This window comes from Anser brachyrhynchus (genome assembly GCF_964034855.1).
Source record: "Anser brachyrhynchus genome assembly, chromosome: 4".
Taxonomy (NCBI): Eukaryota; Metazoa; Chordata; class Aves; order Anseriformes; family Anatidae; genus Anser; species Anser brachyrhynchus.
In genome coordinates, this window is record NC_137698.1 from 35,182,649 (window position 1) to 35,204,678 (window position 22,030).

General features: G+C 39.9%; 1 protein-coding gene across 4 annotated transcripts in view; it reads left to right on the forward strand.

Moving 5' to 3' along the window:
- Positions 1-22,030, forward strand: part of NR3C2 (nuclear receptor subfamily 3 group C member 2) — a 202,663-nt gene that overhangs the window by 161,335 nt on the left and 19,298 nt on the right. For all 4 annotated transcript variants that reach the window (XM_080588624.1, XM_080588626.1, XM_080588625.1 and 1 more), the window contains exons 5-6: positions 6,295-6,633; positions 7,055-7,199. In XM_080588624.1, coding sequence (XP_080444750.1) covers positions 6,295-6,633; positions 7,055-7,199 — 484 coding nt within the window. The remainder of the gene's footprint in view (positions 1-6,294; positions 6,634-7,054; positions 7,200-22,030) is intronic.

Genomic DNA, 22,030 nt, shown 5'->3' on the forward strand with positions numbered 1-22,030 from the left:
CTGGCAGAGCTTTAGAAATGATAAATAATGCTCTGGCTTAGTTGTCTGTATCATGACTTCAGCTTTACAAATAACAATTGTTTTTTGATAGGCAAAAGGCAGGATCTGACTATCATCTCTTAAAGAAAAAAATCTGGTTCCAGGGAATTATCGGTTGCAAGCATGGTAATTCGCATATACCTACACAGAACTATAGATGATTTTTTTTATTTTTTTTTTATTTTTTAACTTCTGATTTTGCTTTAGAGCTCTGGATACCAGTTTGAAATTAAGGATCATTTTAGATTGTTTTCTAAATTCAAACACTACTACAATTCTGCAACTACTGTTAAATTACTGTTACCCTGTTAAATAACTGCTGAGTTATATCATAATTTATTTTTTTTTATCTACTATTGATAGCATTTTGTTCTTTGGCATTTTTGGATCCCATTTCTTTACTAACAATACTAATTTTGAGCCTATGAAGAGTAGATATCAGATTTGGGGCTGTTTGGAGTTCATAATTTAATTCACATATACTCCTTGGGGTAGAGGGAATAGATTAGCTCCCTCTAAACCCAACTTCTATAGCACGTGTAAGTTTACTATGGTCTCATGTAGTAGCTTAGCAGTCTTGTAACTAACCTAAAACCTCAGACTTAACCTCTTAAAATTGGGAATGCTGTGGATTTGTAGCTGATGTTTGCATCAATGTTATTCAGAAAATAATTTACAATAGGTTAATATCCGGTTAATCTCCTGTTATGTGATATGCAGCTGCATAAATGCTGTAGATGACCAGAAGACTGCTGAATGTTTTACTGATCACCTGAAAACTCACAATCAGAAAACCATAGGACTCCCAGCTTTGACTTTCTGACAGCAGTCTAACAAGTGAAAGGTCAATGCTCAGGAGCCAGCTGTCTGGCGGATTCAAATCTGAATGGATTTGAATAAAATTCATCAAATCTGATGAATCTGGTGGATTCAAATCTGAATCCACCCTAGTCCCCGGACAATAGCTGTTTTCAAATGATTAAGCCCAGTCTTTTTGCTGGATTGTAAGTATGAGACAGCAGTAAGATACCCATCTACTTTACAGTCTTACCAGTGCTTAAGACTGTGTTACAGTGATTTTTGTGCAGCGTCTGGCTTCCTCAGTGCCTCTGTGGGAGCACCACTGGCCCTTTGGACGCAGGTGGGACTGATGCTGAGGATGAAGAACACCGATGCTCGAGGTGAGGCGTGCTCTCACTGAGGTTTTCGAGCACGAGGAACAACAGATGGCTTTGCAGAATTTGAAGGCTTTCCTTTGGACTTGGGCAAAGTTGGGCAAAGGCCTGCTCATGAAATCCAGGTAAACGTTTGCCTATTCCTTCCAGGGGAACAGAGAGTGTTATTTTCAGTCTGACCTATTGCTTACTTATTTCTCTGTTATACTACAGTTTACTGGTAGAGCTACAGGGAAGGTCTGTTGGACATGCCTGTTCAAAGTGCAACTTCGTGACCTTTCAGCTGCTTCACCTTACTTCAGTGTCTGATTGTAGTGTAATGTGCAAGACCTCCTAAAATACTTAACAAAAAATGTGTCGGATATTTAAGGTGTTAACCTCAGGTATACCTGCAGTTAGTCTTTCACTATTGTTTGTTTTTCTTCAGCTGTTACTCCAGCTCAGATTACTTAAAAACACAGGGGTTATGATATCATGTCTGCAGTAATGCTGGACAGAAGGGGCAAGAAGTCACTGACAGCACTGCCATCTCAGTGAAGGTCTTATCCCAACCCCAAGTACTTGACAGGTTTCACCTCTGCAGTGTGAATGCCCCATCCCTGGTCTGCATGGAGACCCTGCAACTTCTCAGACGTCTCTGCTCAGAAGTCCTGATGAGCGTGGCTTTTCCCCGCTGATTCAGAGGTGGCTTTGTCGGTTTTCTAGTTGGTATTCCAATTAGAGAGCAAATGTGAAAAACACTTTCACAAGGCAGGCTCAGAGTACGTACTTCTCTGCGCTTGTATTTAATCTTTACTTGTTGGTTTCTGTGGGAGTTACCAAACCAGTTGAGCTAGAGTGCTGGCGTGAAGCCAAATGAAAAATACAGTTTTCTTCACTGTAAACATGACTGTCAAACAGTAATGTTTTTCTCAGCTTCATTTTAAAGGCATTATAATGGAAGAAAATGAAACTAAAACACATTTTTATGCCAGTATTATACATGGAAGAATGCTGTTTCTTTTTTCTTTTAATGAAAAACTCTTAGAGAATAGAACATAGAAAATGCTGTTTTAATAAATATGTAATCAGTTATCTGTGTTGCTAGATACTTGATAGAGTTGGTAAGCCAATGCATTTCTTATTCTGGTATAGTTATAGTGAGGATGCATTTTTTTGCCTCTGCAAACATGAAAGATATGTAAAGTTCTTTATTTTTAGTCCTGTTTTGATAACAGAAAAAAACATAGTGCCTGATAAAATTTAATGAAAAACAACAGCAAACATTAATCTCTATTCACTCCTTCTGGCTTATTTTTAAACTCTCTTTTCAGTGGCCAATAACTCTGATAACTCTTCGTCAAGTGTTCTGCTGAACTTGGCCATCGTTGCTTTGCTTTGGGGATTTTTTTTATTTTTATTTTTTGAAAAATGTGGAAGTTCAGCTTTGCCTTTCTAAGATAAATGTGAACTATATTTAACGCTCACAGTGATTTCACCAGTACGTCATCCTGTAGGTGCAACTGCACCAAATGGGGAACAACAGCATTTTCACTTACTTTTCAAAATTAAATTTAACATGGTTGTCTGCATCGCCTGTCTGAAACTCCCCCCGTTTTATTTTGCAGAGTGAGGAAAAAGCCTTTTTAACAAAATGTCTGATCAGCTGCAACATCGTAAAATGGCTTTTTGGGTACTAAGAACGGAAATTACATCTCGAAGAATGGATGTCAGCATCCACGTAACTTGATGCACCAGAGGATGAAAAATCCTTCAGTCGTGTTTCATTGTTTGAATGAGCTTTTTTAAGAGCTTAGTAATAGAAAAGTAAGAAATAGGATTGGAAGGGAGGCTGAAGGGTCTTCTCATCTGTCCTGTCTCTTGAGACAGAAGCAGTTTTAGTGAAACCTCTCCTGACAGACATTTGTCTCACCTCTTCCTTATAACCTTCATGATAGTAACTCCAGTGTTTCTCTATGTAATCCGTGCTAATACTTCAGATAATTAGGAAGTTTTTATAAAGTATATGTGCATAGTTGAACAACAGAATTTTAAATTAAATTTTATTAGCTCTAGCACATTTTTATTTGCATATATAATCCTTTTATTAAAAAATTCAACCCTCACCAGTTGGTATGGATATTTGCAGGCATAGATAAATTAAGAAATTATTGAAAACAGAAATACATGCTGTAGACGAGTTAATGAAATGGTGTTCAGCTCTCTGAAGGAGAAGTTATGAAAGTTACACAAAGATCTCTGATGATCTCTGCAGATCTCCTGGCTGTGTCGATGCTGAAATCAGCCAGGAGAAACCTTCCGTCATTGTATGATGGAAATGACACCAAACTGATGTTCAGATTCTGCACTTCCTGCTGGATTCAATACCTCCTGCAGCAGCAAAGGATTGTGTTCATGTTTTGACGATGACAGTCAAAGAGCACCTGTTTGACAGGGCACCCTCAAGATCCTGCATATGAGTGGGAGCACTGCTATTTTATGTAGCGGTCTCTTGGGTTTTCCCTAACAAACAAGCTTTTCTTTTGGATCTTGGGATGAGCCAGCTCCTCAGAGTTCAAGGTACCGTGCCGGTAAGGAAGTGTTGGAAACAACAGGCTATTGTTGCGCTTGGGTGTGCATTGTCCTGAGCGCTGGGCGTCTGTATCCTGCCTTGCAGCACAACGAGCTCAGGCACAGCCGGTGGGTCTGGGCAGGCAGCCCCAATTTCAAGGAAACAGTCAAGCACTAATGGCCCCCGGCACCAGCAGCAGTCTCAGGACAGCAGCCGTGCTGCCATTCGGAAGGTTTTTCTTAAATTCTGGGTTTTGAAGAGTTTGTAAAAGGGTACTGAGGTAGTTCTGTGGGTCTTTGTGGGGAATCTGGGGCACCGTGAGAAGCAGCAGGGAGCGCTTGCTTTGAACACTTACCAGGAGGGAGCAGCACGGGGCGCTGAGCTGGAGTGGAAGTGAACATTTCAATAATGGAGCAGAGAGGTGAGGTGAAGTGGAGGCTGCTCAGAAAGGATCCTGAGACTGCAGTAAAGGAGCTATATTGAAGGAAAGAGGCATAGGAATTGATGATGGAGGGGAAAAAGACTTGAGAAGATGGACTTGGGACGAGGGATGGACTAAGATGGGTGTTTTAAGAACAACCGAGATAAACTTGTATTTACTGATGCCAGCAAAAAGGATGTTGTAATAGTTAAGACAGAAGGGTTTAAGAGTCCAGACAAGAGTTTTAGCTGTGTACAAATAGATAAGAAAATGTATTTGAGAGAACTTACTCTGAAAGAGCTGCAATCATTTATATTTAATTCATTATTTATTGACTTTAAAGATTATTTTACTTAACATTTCCTTGTCATTGCTCCATGTTCAGTCCATCTGAATGTACAGGGAAAGCTTTCAGTTAACTGATACCTTACATAGTGTTTTAAATGCGAGGCTGTTATTTTGTCTCCACATTGCACTGTGTTTCATGTGGAACTGATATGTATGACCTGCGCTGGTTTCGAGGCAAATCACACGATCACAGGGATCCTGTCTGCCCTAAAACCCCAAGCTGTGCTGCTGGGCAGGGCACCGTCTCTCTCCTCCTAGTTGGTGCTGGGAACAGAGATAAAAGGAGCACCGCTGTTGGGAGATTCTCTTCTTCCTCAGCGTATATCCCTGCTGACAATTCCTGTTTCTCCAGATGTGAGCTCTGGGCATGGAAAACAGCCAAAGTCAAAAAGGGAGTTTGTTCCAGTGTCACATAACGCAGCTAAGGCGAGCTTAGCCTCTGGGGTTGACACTGATTGCAGGTAGAAACCATGAAAGTGAAGGAGCAAATGGATCAGGGTAGGTGATGTGAAGCAAGCCTGCACCGCCTCTGCTGGATATATCGTACACTGAGCAGGAGAGAAGCATTTTGCAGAAATATATTTTTATCTGGACAAAAGCTTAACCTAAAATATGTTCAGAACATAAAATGAATAAATATTTTAACTATCTATAGAAATCAGTGGGAAATACTGCTCAGACTTCAAAAAAATTAAGAACAGTCAATGAACTATTGGAAGGAAGTGGGTGATGGACTCCTCTCCCTTTCTTTTTTTTACTTAATTGTCTTACGTTTATTCTTTTATTTTCTGTTCTTTCCTCACACTGTAGGATAGTTTTGCTGGGTTGGGAGCAGGACTTTCTGCCTACTTAGATATTTGTGCTTCATGTGGCAATGTTGGGAAGGCAACCCGCAGGGTTCGGCTGGCATCTCTGCCAGGAGCGGAAGCACGCTGGAGTTGTTGTCTTCCAAGAATACTCAGCAAAGAAAAGTAGGGAGGGATAGCTTTAAAGGGGAAAAATAATTAAAAAAAAAAAAAAAAAAGAAAGAAAAGAGGAAGGCTAATCATTAAGAGAAATGTTGATAGCAGTGAAAGAGAAGTGTTGCATGAGGCTCCGTGTTTTTTGTCTAACTGAGTGCATATTTGTAGCATTGTTTCAGAATTAGCCAAGAGAGAGGACAAGGATATTAAGAAAGTATCAAAGCAGCAAAGCCAAAGGGATTTGACTAGATTAGGTTGTTCAAAATGGATTGACTGCATTTCGAGTTGAGGCGCAGCCAGGGTGTGTACAAGGACTCAAAAGCTTAGGAGAGCTCCAGGTCTGCTAATTTTAGGCATTGACAGGGAGGTTTCTTTTGATTAGCAAATGCAATGCAGAACATGAATTGCAAACCTGCAGGTGATAAGTGATTCATCTAAGCTGTAGCACAAATAAACTTCTGAAATGTTTAATCAGCACCTACTGCAGTAACTGGGGTGTTTTATGCATATCTGTGTAGAGACAGATAGAAATGCAGGTTACTGGACCCTGACACTTGTAGATGCACACTAAAGCAACAACAACAAAAAAAGAATTTAAATGTTTCTTCTGTTCCTTTTTCCAGCGTAACAATGCTGCAGGCAGTGAGGTATTTCCTAAGGTCTTGGTGATTTCTGTGCACATTTCACTTGCAAACTTTTGAGATGCTACTTCTGCTTTGATTTCCTGTCAAGACAGGCTTATGCTGGCTTTTCACAGTTTCTACACTGACTTGTTTTTTGTGCTGCTTATCTTCACAGCCCGAAAGTCCAAAAAACTGGGGAAATTGAAAGGGATGCACGAGGAACAGCCACAGCAGCGGCAGCAGCCGCCACCCCAAAGCCCCGAGGAAGGGACAACGTACATCGCTCCAGTAACTGAGCCCTCTGTAAACACAGCACTTGTCCCCCACATGTCTGCTATCTCACCAGCACTTACTCCCTCTCCTGTTAAAATCCTTGAAAGCATTGAACCGGAGGTTGTGTATGCAGGATACGACAGTTCAAAACCAGACACAGCAGAGTACCTGCTTTCCACCTTAAACCGCCTGGCTGGCAAGCAGATGATTCAGGTGGTAAAGTGGGCAAAGATACTTCCAGGTAGGACCATGAGGTATTTGGTGAAATTTCCATTAAGTCTTCTAGATTAATGAACTATTCGCCTGACAAATTGCATCTTTAGTCTGTGGGCTTGGTTGAAAACCCTCATGGGGGGAATGACATCAACATCTAAGAGAAGATTGTTGTTTTTTTGATTTGTGTAATGTTTGTTTCATATGTTTGTGATTGATATTTTAAAAGCTTTCATTTTGAATAATAGCCTCTTAAGAAGAAAACGTGTTTCGTCACTGGAATCAAAAATTATGTTTTCATTTTTTCAGAAATGTACTTTGTAGGAATGTTGCTCTTGTTCTTGACTTTAATACTAGAAAAATACCAAGTGATGTATTTTCAGTGCTGGTTTCACCAACCCTTATAAAGCACAACATAGTTCATGGGTATTTTCTGGTTTGATCTCTAGGATTTAGAAACTTGCCTCTCGAGGACCAAATTACTTTAATTCAGTATTCGTGGATGTGTCTGTCATCGTTTGCCTTGAGTTGGAGATCATATAAACATACAAACAGCCAGTTCCTCTACTTTGCTCCAGACCTGATCTTTGATGAGTAAGTATTCCTTAGTGGTCCTTTTCAATGCAAACTTGAAGGATTACTCTTCTTTATTTGGTTTTCAGTCTAAGAAAATTTCAGCTAATCCCAGTTTAAGAAGTAGCTAAAAAGATTTTTCAGTGACTCAGTTTTCAGTTGGCAAAGCTATGTTAGCACCATCCTCTTCTTAAGTATATGGATGCATTCACAAACTGGGAACAAGTTGCTGGCTTGAAATATGACTGATACACTACCAAGATTTATAGAAAAAACATTTTTTGGTATCTACTGGAGCTTGGAAAAATATCTAGCTTCAAGGAAATGTGAATGTTTAAATTGCCAGTTTTTTTCAGAGCAGTCATATAATAGTGCTTTTGTTAAGAATATACAGCTGTTCAATGAGTTTTCTTGACAGTCTTAATTACCCTTCTTTGCAATCATGAAAGAAGCCAAAATGTTTTTTCAGTAATGAAACATAACTTCTTTTATGATACATTCAGAGAAAAGAAGGATCAACCAAGGAACCATTCCTTCTGAGTATGTGTGTTCCTTCATATTTTAAGTTTATGTTTTAGTGCTTTGCCTTTGATGAGTATAATTTAATTTCTGTTCCATTCGCCTAGTGTTTATTCCAAGACAGTAAAGTCATAACGTAAATGAATACACAGGCAGTCAAACTGCAGTCACGTCATGTGCTCATCCCAGAAGGTATTTTTCCTAGAGGTAAAAATGAGACACAATCAATAGGATATGGATGCTCTTGAAGGAAAAGCAAAACAAAACAAGAATGAACAAAAAAATAACTTACCACTCAATCTCCTGAAGCATTTTTAAGTGTTTACTTCTTGGAGAAGATGCTTTGTCTCTGTCCATCTTTAACATTTTTTCTTTCATATAAGAATTCCTAAATAATTAATGCATATAAGATGTGGTCCCAAAGCAGGAAGATTGTTTGTGAGTGGTTTTTTTGTTTGTTCATTTTTTGTTGTTTGCTTCCCTCCCCCCCTCAGTGAACTGACAGTTCACTGCATGTGGTTGAAAATATATTGCCAGACCATTTTCCTTGTTGAAAGCATTTCCACTATGACTTGGGACATTAAAGAATTACCACAGAAAAAAAGTATCTGTAGCTAAAGCTAACTGAAAACGTGAACTTTAAAGAGTTCAGTTCTTCTGGGAAAATGCAGACCTAAAAGTTTGAACACAGAACTAGCTTTCCCTCTTCTGAAGAAATCAGTTGGGGGGGAGGGTTTATCGGACAAGGAAGTCAATCCCACTTGGAAATAAAAGTGTATGTACATTGCTAGTAGTCTTGATACTTCAGCTAGAAGCAGCTTCCAGAATTTGAGACCAATTGTGAGTTTTGTTTTGCAAGACTTGAAGTAGGTGCCTGCAGAATTATACTGACGCGAGTCTCTATCCTTGGTGATCTCTAAATTTTGACTGGGCAAAGCCCCGAGCAGCAAGCCTCCAGCATTGCTCCAGGCATTAGCCCTGCTGCAAGCAGGGGGCTGACTTGAGAACTCCAGAGATGCATTCCAACATAAGTTATTTTGTGATTCTAAGTTTAATAAAAGCAACTCTTTCCCAGTTTTGACATAAGATCAGAGGAGAATTACTGGAATTGTACATGTCAACCAATACAGTTCAGTATAGAAAACATTCAGGTAAGCACAAAACCTAATAAACAGTTTTGAAAGATTGAAGATTGAGAACAAAACTGTCATGCAGTATTAAAATATATATATAAATATTCTTGTATGGAATTCAGGGTCATTTTGACAGGTTAATCTCTCAGGTGAGCAAAACAAGATTGAATCTAGCAAACTCGGTAAAACATGAGCAACTCTAAGAACGGTTTTTCAAACAAGCAGGGCAAAAAGCATAAGTAGTCAATGACAATTCCAGTGCAATTCTTGTACAAGTGCAATTGTACAATTGCATCTTGTACAATTTTTCAGTGCCCATGTTTCATTTAGTTTTATTTCATCTTCAATATCACTACTTCAGGAAGTAGGTTACCTCATTTTTTTCACTGCATTTACCTTGTCTGTCTGTAGTAGAGTTTAACCTTACTGCTTCATTTTACATCTATTCCCGTTTGTGAAAATATACTGGTTTGAAGCTTTGCTCTGGAATTGCTGAAGGCTGGTCCTACACAGGCCTTTATTTCTGTGCCACAAGGTTTATCAGACCTCCCTAAAATTCACTTGATATAACTTTTTGAGTATTTTATCCCCGCTGGCGTTTTAGGACTTCTATTAGTTGATGCAGAATGAAAGGGAGATGCTTGAAAATTACTTTCCCTTCTGCTGGCTTGAGAGAATCGTGTTTCTATTAACACTAGGCCAAGATTTTCGTGTTATTTCTTCATATTGTGTCTGGAGAGGTCATTTCCCGTCCCTGGGCAAGAAGTAATTAGGAGGGTCCCTTGCCAGTATGCTACCCATAGGGGTTCAGCATTTTTCTTCAATGAACAGTTAAGAAAGAGTGAAAGTAGAGGTTGGCATTAGCAGAATTATGTTGCTTTGTTTTGCATTAAATGAATTTTCCGTTTACTCTTAACTACTGTGAATAAAAGGAAGCCATGAGGTTTCTGGAAGGCCATGATACATTATATTGTTTTCTTTCTTGTTCTGAAGGCCTGTAAACAAGACGAGGAACAAATGAGAATCTCTGCTGCTAATAGCAGTTAAAGGCACCTCTGATTGCGTAAATGCAGAGCAAAATGCCTCCCCAATAAATACACAGTTTGACTTCCTGTTAGGCATATGCAAGGCTGGAAATATTTGACCACCTTCATTTGGTCAGGTTATATATCTAATTAAGTGTACTGTTTGTCTTCATGGATCATGCATATGTTCCATTGCTTTAATTGGGTTTAAGCAAACGCCAAGATGTGAACTGAGGGATAAGAAAATGGCCACGCAACCACTCAACTGTTCAGCTTATTGCAGAAATGCCAAAAAACAGGCTGAAGGGGGGTATACAGTAAACCAATGTATTTTATGTTGTGTGTAAGTTACCGTATGTGTTTTTTTAATCCATTACTTTCATGGCGTAGTAGTTGTAATCAAAGGTAGTATTCTATAGTTACAGCTTGAGTAAGCTATATCCATGGTAAATAAATCTTTAAAGCTCTGTCATATATGTGACACCACATAATTCCTGTGACAGGTAAACACTCTTATAGGATGAGTGTTGCATATGTAATAACACTTAAAAGATGCTGCAATTACGTTCTTAAGCTTGCAAACTTAAATTCTAAAAGTTGCAAAATCCTAAAATTAAGATAGTCTGTATGAAATCGTAATTTGAGCCCTTTGGGTCCGTGCTTTAAAAACTGTATCCAAAACCAAACCTTTAAGTTGTTATCCCTTATTTTTCCCATGTGATTTCTTCCTTTTGTATTGATCGGGTTGGATGGGTTGTAGGGATGATAAGAGGATTATGTAGTGAGAGATTTGGATTTTTGCTTCACTTGTTGCAGTTGAAGAAGTGATCTAGGGATTCAGGAGAACAGAGAGATATTAATTGGGAAGATTTTCTTAAGACATGGTAAAAGACTGCCTGATCCAAGACCCTAAGTTATGAGACATTTCAGGTTCCTACTGCAAAGTAACAGAAATCCCACCAAATAAATAAATAAATAAATAAATTACTAGTGTTTATTTAACTCAAAGGGGAAAAAATTCTCTCAAGACTTAACCAAAGACTTTTAGCTGAAGTTTTCTAATCTAATTCAACCTGAGGCAGGCATATGCATGGTCAATTTCAGTCCAGAACATTAAATTAGTAAAATTATACACAACTGAAAGCAGGAAACTAAAAGAGTTCTGCTTGAAACGGGTGCGAGAAGCAAGAGATGTATGTAGCAAAATATTTTTTTTAACTCTAAAATGAACAGCTTCCTATGGGGAACAGCCTAAAACATTATTTTTAAGACATGATCATGGAAGGTGGGAAAGTTGGTTTCAAATTCCCTTGGTATATCCCTTACTGAATGAATTAATCACTGAACTAATAGTTAAAAGAGCGTTTCTCTGGCTGCTTCCTTTTGAAGGAGAAGTCCCCAACATTTTGGAAAAGAGATGGCACAACAGTATATAGGTCCTAGAAGAAATCTGATGAGCCAAACCTTTAAATAGTAGGAGTTCGTACTGCAGAAGTCAGATGCGTAAATCCCAGAGAAAAGCAAGGGATGCTCCTTTTTGTGGCCATTTCTGTGACGGGCTTGGGCAGTTTCTCTTCACCGCTACATTAAGTTAAGGCATCAGCTAGCAAACTTTCAGAGGCTCAGTAAGGAAAAATAGCACTGACAAGTACAGCACTGCCAGCAGAAGCTCAGCAGGAGCTGAGACATGGTGTGGCGGGGATCCTCCCTCCCATAATGTGGAAAACCACTGGTAGTGCTGGGATGGGAGCTGCTTTTGGGGCCACAACTTATGCTCCCAACAAGTCCCAGAGGCCAGAAACTGCATTGCTCACAGCAAGCTTGCCCACCTCTTTTCTTAAGGAAGGGAATGTTGGCATTTTGTGTCTGCGCAGGGCAAAAATCCTTGCTGATGGCATTGCTGGTGAATATTAAAGATCAGGCCATGCATCCTCTTTGGCATGTTGTACTGCAGCTTGTTGGGTTCTGCTGGTGTAAAGAAACCAGACCTGCTGTGTGATGCTGAAGGTCTGCTGCACTTCTTTATGCTTCTTTCAATTTGAGGTTTTACACAGTCTCTTTGTAGACTTCTAAATTCTTGAGGTCTTTTGAAGAAGGGACTCAAGCTCCAAAATATTTTACTATTTTTAAGAAATCTATTCAAATTGTCATATTTACCATTCCAGCCTTATCTAGCTGTAAAATGGCAATGATGTGGAATAATGTGAAAGGGTTCAGTAATACTGAGACACCATGATGAGACATTGTTGTATGTTGAAGAAAAGTACGGCATCAATATTTCAACAGTATTTTGCAAATGCACTGAATGACTAATGTTGTGTGTTTTCTTACTCCTTTGATTTTCTTGGTTTGTCATTTGCAGCACCAAGAGTAAGTCATAGGTGCATAAGCATATAGGTTTTGAATTTTCTAGCCATTTTACTTTGTTCTGTCGTAATATTTTTACAGATTTTTACATTTCTCAAGGACTTGAGTTCTTGCCTGATTAAAAATAGCACTAGGCACTGCATGAAGTACCCAAAATTATTAAAGTGAACTTGAAAAACCAAGTCTAAAAACTGAGGATAGTGTTCATGAACATTTAGATCAGCAGTGTCTTTCCCCCAAGCCTCATCTCTGAAATTACTGTATTGTGTCATATGCAGTTCAATCCCTTACAGTAAAAAGTTTTCAGCAGAGGCAGCAGTTTATTGAATGTTACAGACAAAACGTGAAGAGGAGAATATACCGATTTACATATTGGATGGTGGTTTTAACTGATAAAGAAAAACTTAAGGTTATGGATTATGGGGTAAGAAGTGGCTGTCGTTCCTTTTATTATTGCCATTTTGGGCAATTGTAGTGCTACTGGCTACTTTTCTAGGTTGTAGTGTGGTATCAAAGGCATTTTCATTGTAAAATTAAAACATCTCCTTCAGATATTTTTAAATAACCTAATGTATGTAACCCAGCCCTATGTATGTAATGCGGTTTAACAAACTAACAGAGGTTATTACAAAATAATATAAATCCTTCCTTTAAAGCACAAAATTTAACTGTCTATAAAAATGTATTTTTTCAAGGATCTTTCCTGCTATGCCTTTGGTAATTCCTCCAACTGTGAAGTTTAAAAATTTAGAAGCAGAGAGAGGTTGATACTAGCAATAGAGGAAAAATAGAGAATATATTTTTCAAATGAGAACATTGATGTATAGCAAATGAGGTAGAGAGAGGTAGAAAAACAGCTTCAGGATGTGGGGATGTCTGTGAAGATTCAGTTCTGACATTGTCTTGGGATGTGAATGGGCAGAGGATTTTGTGATGTTGAAGGAAATCATAAAATTAAAGTAAGAGTGAAGATGTTGCATGGCTGAATAGATAAGATTTTATTTAAAATCTGCATTTATTAATTATGCATATTTTATTAGTAAAGAGCATGTTCATTGCATTTTCATTACATTCTCAGTATTCTCTCATAATATACTTGTGGAAGCTGAGACCATTAGGGTATTGTGTTGCGTAATGAAGTGCAAGGAGACAGCTGCCTCTGTGTGACCTTTCCGTGCCAAAGCCCATGAGTCTTTCAAGTATTCTGATTTCTATAGTAACACCAGGAAAAATCAATATAATAAAAAAAGCCGAATGTTTAAGAACAACAGAGTTTTTTAACCTTATGTACCTCCAGGAGGATGACTCTTTAGATCTTCTGTGCGAGTTGACAAAGCCAGTAAGTAACGTTTATTGTGTACAAGGTGACTTTTTCCCATTCCCATTTTGCAGGATGATGCCTGTTAACCCTAATGGTACTGATTTGGGTCTCTTTTGCAATCTGTTAACCTGTCTAAATTTAGGTAGATTTTTGTCATTTTTTCAATCTAGCAGTCTCCAAGTCCCTCATTTTTAATTAGTATTGCTGCAGTGATTGTTGGTATGAGTTGTCAATGTTCGTTCTTTGCTAATAAAGTGTGTGTGTGATTGTTGATCTTGTTGAAAGGTCAGCAAGCATTCCTTGATACTCTGTTTTTTGCTTTTACATATTATTTTGAAGAGGAGTCCTGCATTTATACATTCTAAACTGTCAGTGCAGTGAGATGTGGATATCTTTATCAGTAATTTTTATATATACATTGTCAGTTTTATTTACTTTCTTGTAAAGTTCAGCTCAGTTTCCACCCAGAGGTGTATATTGGAGGATTTGGTTCTGTATACATCCTAAAATGTTGCAGACAGACAGAAATTTGAAAAACTACTGTCATACCTGTTACTGATAGATGTAACCTGCTTCAGCTTGTTTTTTCAAAAGTCTCACTTTGCCTCAGCTAGTTTTTTAGTCTCACTCTGCTTTTTATTTGTAAACAGGTCAATGGTTGGGTAGAGCAGTAAATGCAGCCTCATTGTATAACTTTGTAAAAGCTTTGCCCTTAATGCCATTATCTAATCAATTCTTAAATTTTTAGAGTGCTTAGACATCGGTGGATGAGAAGCTTCTGATTTTAGTTAAAGCCATGAAACTGTAAAGGAAAACAGGAGATAAGGTTGTTTTAAGGAGATCTCTAACAATTAAAAAATTGTCAGATGAAAGGTCCTTCTAGCCCAGTTTCTCAATCTCTAAAACAGTTGCAAAGAAAATGCGAGATCAGGACAAGGATAAAATGATAATTCTTCATTTGCCTGTTCCAGCAGTCAGCGATTTAGGTACTTTCTGAATGGGAGATTGCATTTGGACAGTTGTGCTTAATAAGCCTTCTGTATCTTTGTTCTGTGAATTTGCCTCATACCTTTTTGAATACATTTATAATCCTGACATCTAAAACGTTCTGTGGCAATCACTTCTGCAATTTAATTATGCATATTTGTTTGTTGGAGATGTTTCTAAAGCAGATACCTGATAATTTAACGGAGTACCACTTCATTCTTCTTTTTGTAGAAATAGTGGATATATTCCTTTTCATCCTGTGTATGCTATTTATCGTTTATAGATCTCTGTCAAGTCCTGTTAGTTCTTCTATGAGCTGAAGAATCAGCTGGTCAATTTAATCTCCCCTTGTGTGTCAGTTGTTTGCTACCCCGGCCATCCTCATCTTCTTCCTCAGTACTTATGCTGTATGAATTTTGGGAACAGACCAGAATAACACGCTGTGTTCAGAATGCAGTGGATTTATGCAGTGGTGAGATTTTGATTTCTGTCTTGCTCTTGATTCTTCTTCTCTCACCCTTTGCTGTTTCTTTTCTTTATTCTTCTTTTTTTTTTTTTTGACCACTAATAAACACAGAGCAAGCATTTTCAAAGAACAGAAACTCAAAAAACCTGTTCCAAATTATACCTGGGTCTCCTTATTGTGTGATGTTTGTTAATTTAGAGTCAATTATTCTTTATGTATAGTGAGAGATGATTATACTGTCTGCATTGTCTTGCAATTAGTGATTTTCACCTTCCATTTTGTCAGCCAGCCACAGTTTTGCAAGATTTTTCTGCACTTCATCACAGGCAGCTCCCAAATGCATTGTCTGGAGTCATCAGCAAACTCTGCCACTTCCACAGGTCTGATTTTTTTCAGATGATGTATGAGTACAGTTCTCAGCAGAGCCCCAGTGCAGAGCTCTGTGAGACTTGCCTGATAGCCTCCATCACCTGTGAGAAATGTCCTTTTATTATTACCCTTTGCCTCCTATTTTTAAGCTGCTAATAATCCATGAAGAGCCCTCCCCCTTATCTCTAAGCTCTCTTTAAGAGCCTTCAGGATATCTTTTTAACAGCTTTAAAATCCACCTCTGCCGTGACTGCATCCCCACTCACCTCCTGCTGCAGAGCGCAGTGTGCCCGAGGACCGAGACCCGTCGTTACCGGTGCCGGCACACCGACAGACAGCACTGCAGCCCGTGCCCAAGCTGCGTGCCCCAGTTTCCTTTGTGTGGAAACCAGGGCAGAGGAGAGGAGGAGCAGAGGGCTGGTGTTTGCTTAGGTCTCACCCCATACGGACGTGGGATGCAGCTAGACCTGGCGTGTGCGAAGCATTCCCGTCAAGCAGGTGTTGCCTGCATCAACCGAAGCATCCTTGTGCTGTTGGCAGAGATTAATGAGACGTGACCTCCCTTCGCCAAAGCTGCACTGACTTTGCTCCATTACAGTGTTTTTATTTACCTACTAGTGCCCCTCCTTCGGTCATTTTGCTGGATGCAGGAATGACACTTCCTAACCTGGGGTCTCTTGAGTGCTCCCTCTCCACTCCAAGGTCCATTTTAAGACATCAGTCACATTTGTCACCTTGTATGCCTTTTATAAGGGCAATTTACGCAATAAGCTGTGCATCGCAGTTAGTAGTTCAGCAATTCCATATTTAAGTTACTTTACAGCTTGTGGATGGATGCCATCTTGTCTTGGTGATTTATTACTACTCATTTTACTGTGTTTTTTTCTAAGCCTTGTTCCGCTTGTGCTTCGATCTGAAACTAGTTCTCACACTCCCTTGCTGAAAAGGGAGACTGGGGCAGAGCCCTCCTGGACTCCTGTACGGAGAACACTGATGCAAAGGTCTTATTTAACTTTTCTGCTATGGCCTGATCTTTCTCAAACACTTCTTTTTCATCTGATCATCTGTTGGCCCTGTGGATGCCCTGGCAGGTTTCCAGCTTGTGATGTGTTTGAAAGAGTTTGGTTATTCGTTTTTATGACTTTAGCACGAAGACTTGCCCAGTGATTTTACATGTAACTTGGCATAATTATGCTCGCTCTCTGTCTTGTCTCAGCATGACTTCAGGACATCCACAGGGCTTTTGGGAGGGTGTCTTTTCAGTTCCCTTAAGGTCCTTGGCACGAAGGGTTAGGATAGAGAAGAGGTTTGTCCCTTTCAAGTCTCTGAACGTGATGCCGCTTCAATCTTTCTGCAGGTTGGTGAGTTGCTTGGTGGCATCTCTAAATGCCTTTCGTATTCATAGTGCTTCCCCTCATCACTTCCCTGGTAGAGTTAAATATTTATCTTCCAGATGAAAAGGCAAATTAGAAAGTAGTTTCTGCAAACTGGTATGAGAGGAAGGCATGCTTTGGCTGACTTCTAAGAAAACACCAGGCTTTGCGTGACAGCTTGAACAAAGTCTTGATTTCTCAGGCATTGTCAGTACAAGAAGAGAACTGCTGCTGCATGTGGAATAGAACAGTATTTATGCTGACGAACCACTGCAAGTGACAATGAGCCCTTGCATAATGGATGTATGAAACGATACCAGTGGGTACCATTTCTAGCTAACGATAACTTTCTCTGATGAACTTTAAAAGTATTTATTGTCATGTGTGTGTTATCATCGCTTATTATTGAATGTGGTTTTGAAAAAGCATTTTGGTAAAGGCATAATTATGTATTTTCTCATTTAAACTGTGATTTGTCTCTTTCAGAAGGCAAATGCAAACCAAAAGAGAGTATTTGGTATCAGCGTTCTATTAACTGCATAATTAACTGTTAATTGCAGATGATACTTGAGGCTTTTTTTGCTGTTAATGTGTTTGGAATTGTAGGGTTACATAACTGGGTGATTATTAAGTTTGATTTTAACACAAGTTTTCTGTTATTGATTGGAGCTGAAGCTCTTCCTTTGCAATAATTACCCACTAAGCCGTTGCCAGCTCCTTGGCTGATAGGCATAGAGCAGGGGAACACTTAGCTAAACCTTTAAAGCAGCTCTGACTCCTTTGTAGCGGTTACCTGGGGTTATATTCTCCAGGAGCACCAGGAGGAGTTTCTCAGCAGAAAACTTTGATTTTCAGAATTGGCTCCTTTAAGTTCAGTGTAAAAACTGGCAAGTTTGTATTCCTGGCCGGCTATGTCTGTAGAGCTGTCTTCATGTGAAGTGACCTTCTTTGTCCACCAGCGTTCAGCATGGCTCCTCCTCAGGTAGGGCATGGCAGAGGGAGGGGCTGAGATGACATTTGGTGGCAGGTCTTGCAGCTTACATTTATCCATGGCCAGTTTAGCCGACTGCAGGGTAAGAGCTGAACTCTTACAGCCAGGGGAGAGCATCGGCTGCCTTCTTGGTCAGAGGGGGAGGCCACTGACAGTACCTAAGTTGGGGTGTTTTATTTTTGTTGGCTCACTGGCAAGTTAACAGAAAAATGGGCACAACCCAAATTTCTGTGCAGTTGAAACTGATGACAAAACATTAATTTTAAGAGGATTGGTTGCCTGCTTTTGTTGTTAATGCAAGGTAACACATCTTTTCCTTCCTGATGGCTCTAAAGCTCTAAGGGTTGAAGGCAGGATGTTGAAGGGAATGTTTTCATCTCTTTCTGCTGTGGCTTGCAGAGTGAGCAAAGGCTAGAAAGTGCTGAATAAGAAATAAGTGCTGAATGAAAAGTCATGATTGAATTTTGTCTGAATTCTGCATGTATTTTGGCTTGGATTTTGATCAGTGCAATAACTTAAGGATGCTGCTCCAGCACTGCTGACTTTGGTTGCATTTATAATGGCTTCAAGACGGGAAACAGGTGTCTGGGCATAGTCCACTGAGCAGAATGATGCACAGCGTGTTTGCCAGTGTCACTGTACACAAGGCAGTGCAGTGATTGACCCTTTGCATGGAAGAATAGGTTCATTTTGTGCTAGGTAGTGTCATTTTGTTTCTACTGATTCTCATGATGGAGTTGTTGAAGTAAAATAGTCCATCAAGAAATAATAAGTTGCTGTTATAATAATATGTTTCTGCCTTTCTTACCCCAAGAATCTCAAAACATTTTCCAAACAAGGGAACCCCTCCAAAAGCAGGTAAGATAATTCAGTCCAAGGGCTTTTCTAATTAGGTGGCTCGAGCAGCTGAACAAGGGACTCTCTGTGAGACTATGTCCCTGGTCTTTTTCCCATTTATCTGCAGTTTGCCTGCCTCGCCAGGAGGGTGTCTGATGATGTTTCACTCCTCTCTCTGCCAAGTTCAAACTGACCCTGTCTGGCATGGTGGAAAGCATACCTTGCTTTCTGATGTTTCCAAACTTGTTTTGACCTTCAGGCCTTTGGCAGGTTTTCTTCTTGGGTTTCTTTTGCTTGTTTGTTTGCTTGCTTTTGTTACAGTATAATGTGCTGTCTGGATTTTCCTGAAACTATTTTAGATGATGGACAAGTTTCCAATGAGTACATTTTAGTCTAGCAAAGGAAAGGCTCTTGATTATAAAATTGGAAACAGTTCCTACAGGGAAAAAATGTAAAATCAGGAAGCACAAAGTGATCTTTGACATCAGGCTTTTGCTACAAGTGTTACTAGGTCTTTTCGTAAGTCTTTTGTGAGCAGCAGAGGCCAAGGGACTAGCTCAGCCTGCATGTTTGTTCCTTTGAGGTGCTGTGAAAGGGGGATGTCTTTGCCCAGTTTTTCTCAGCATTATCAGCATGCCACTTGAGTACTGATGAATCTTCAAAATACCCTCCACAGCTTTCTTTGCTTCCCTGACTGGGAAGATGTGCAGTGGTTTTGAATAGAGTCTGTGAGAAAGTAAATAAAACATGATTTCGTGTGGTTTGGGGCTGAGTTTTGCTTTTTTAGTGAGTATTCCTTGATGTGGGGGTTCTTCTATTTGGTTACAGTCAGTAGAGTTAGTTTCCCTCTTCAATGAGATTTACAATACTCATCTTTATGATGACTTCATAAATTATAAGTTATTTATTCATAACAAGTTCTAGCTGTACAGCGTGCCTGTAGTTTCACAGGTCTTGGTGTGGTTTTTGGGTTTCGGTGAAGGTCGCATAAAGACATTAATAAAGACATTAATAATATGGCTGGTTTGGTATTTAGGATGCCTTAAATCATTTTCTCCTCCTTCCCAGCATGACTGCTCAAGGCCAGTGTCTCCATTGTAGTCGGGTGGCTCATCCTGAGGCAGTCTGGGGCATCGGTCCCATTTGTGTCAGCTGCTCACCCATTCACTTGCCCCTGTGCAAAAGCACAGCTGTTTGCATGGAGCAGGGCTCAGAAGCAGCTGCTGGGTTCATTTGCCGTGTTCTCATTCATGTGTTCAGCTCTCTGTGGGTAGATGGAGATGAACTGGGCTTAGGTTTTGGGCTAGTACCATGGAAGTTGGTTCCTGCACAGCTTGCCTGCAGGAGGAAGATAGGAGATCTCGAGTCATGATGGGATGGAGAGCAGCTGATCTGGGAGAAGAGGGGATGTACAGATGGCATGTGGTTAGGAAGAGATCGCAGATGAAGTGGGTAGGGAGAAGACAAACTCTTTAACAGAAATCAAAATGGCATGGGGAAAGTACCTGGGACTTTCTACTTAGGAGCATTTGCTGCAGTTCATTGGGAGAAACCCAACAACAGCAACAACCTCCCTCTTCCTGCCGAGGCGTTGGCCATGGAGGGTTTCTCCCGCTGAGGCACCTTCCTCATCTTCCTCCAGTGGAAAGGAAGGAAAAGAAGCTGCCTTCCCATTCCAGCGGGGACGTGGTGAGCCATTTTGTGACCGGTTAATACAGGGTATTCGTGACCAAGGAGGCTCTGCACAAGCAGCATGAGGTAGGGCAAAGCGGTAGATGAGGGGAGTTGCTGCGGTTGTGTGTGGCCGCTCTCGCTGCCCCCAGTGCTGAGGCCACGGGAGAGGTCAGGCAGGATGCAATCCAGGCATTACATTAAGCCTGTAAGGAGACACTCGGGGAACTTAAGATGGATTAACCTAAGGTGTAAAGTTTAAATCATATTATTATGAAGGAGGATTAAGCTAAACTGAGCTAATGACACCACTTCTGAATGAGTATCCACACAGCGGATTCAGAGCTTTGGCTCCACGCCTTTTATTACTTAAATGTACTTACCTTCTTGAATGTCCCCATAAAGATACATGCCCCTGTATTCCAGGTGTTCACATGCTCCATTTTCTGTGAGTAAATATGCTGTGTCAGAGGTAAATCTGTGTTTTGTTTTGTTTTTTCCCTTAACTAAATAAATATGTATGATTTTAGAAATAGGGCAATATAGGATTCTGCTTCATGTTCTCCCCACGGCTGTAAGGGCATTTGCAGTGACTTGGTGGTATTTATTCTTAGATAAGGCCTTCAGTAAGGAAGAAATAACTTTGCTCATATTATGTCAATGTGCCCTGATTTCTGTGTGCTTCATCTCTCTTAATATATGAGCTGTTTCTGGGCTGTATGTTGTTGTTAGCCTCATGGTATTGGGTTATCTGATGATAGCATCCACATTTTCCAAAAGCTCTACACCCTCTTGTTTTACGTTGTGTGGATTAAAATCTAATGCAAAGTTAAATACTGTAAAATCCCACAAAATGCTTATCTGACGTTAAACAGTCATAAACCGACATAATTTGTAGTTAGTAATAACTTGTAAATAAGTAATAAATCAACTAAATTGATTTTCAGGAAGGAAACTGACTTGAAATTTTACAGCTTTGATGTATGCTAAATAAACTGCTTAGTAACTAGTTCTGTGCATAATTTTATCTCTCTACAAAAAATACCATCAGGTCTTCCTTGAGGGTAGACTAGAGAGATCAATATTTGCAAGTAGATAAAGGACTAAACATTTAAAAGGCAAACAAAAAAGCACGCGAACATATAAAAACTGACTTTTACCAGAATTCTTCTGTTTAAGCACTCATCGCCCATAAAAGCAAAACAAATACAAAGAAAAACATCAGCGATCAGATGTAAAATGTCACAAAATGTGCAGTGCAAGGTAAAAAAAAAAAAAAAAAAAAAAAGGTTTGAGTCAGGAGACTTCTAGGTTAGCTGTCACAGAGAGTGTTTTGCCTCACTGTTTAGTGAAAGCATGAGAAACCTGAGACAAAACCTCAAAATGTTTCATTTTATTTGCTGTGTGGCTTGTGGTATCAGCTGAAAGCTCTGGTGCTTCCCGTGTCCGTGGAGGTCAAACGGAGGCAGAGGTGGTGGGAGCTGCTTCGCGTTCTGAGGCCGGAGAAGCTGTCTTCTGTGCCCGGGAAATTAACGGTGGTTGTTGTCTTGAATCCTGCTAGTCCTTAGGCTTCTGAGGTGTAAATTCATCCATATTTATAAAATACAAATGTCCCTATGGCATTTGCCTTTCAGCCTCACTGTGCATCCTTTGGAGCCTCGCAGGAGAGGTCAGTTAGGAGCCACGCGTATCGGTGTCCCAGAGCTGGATTTGGTTGTTCTGAGCAGAGGGAGGGGAGCAGAAGCAAGGAGATCACTCCCTGGGGTCTTTCAGGGTCTCACTGCGTGTTAACA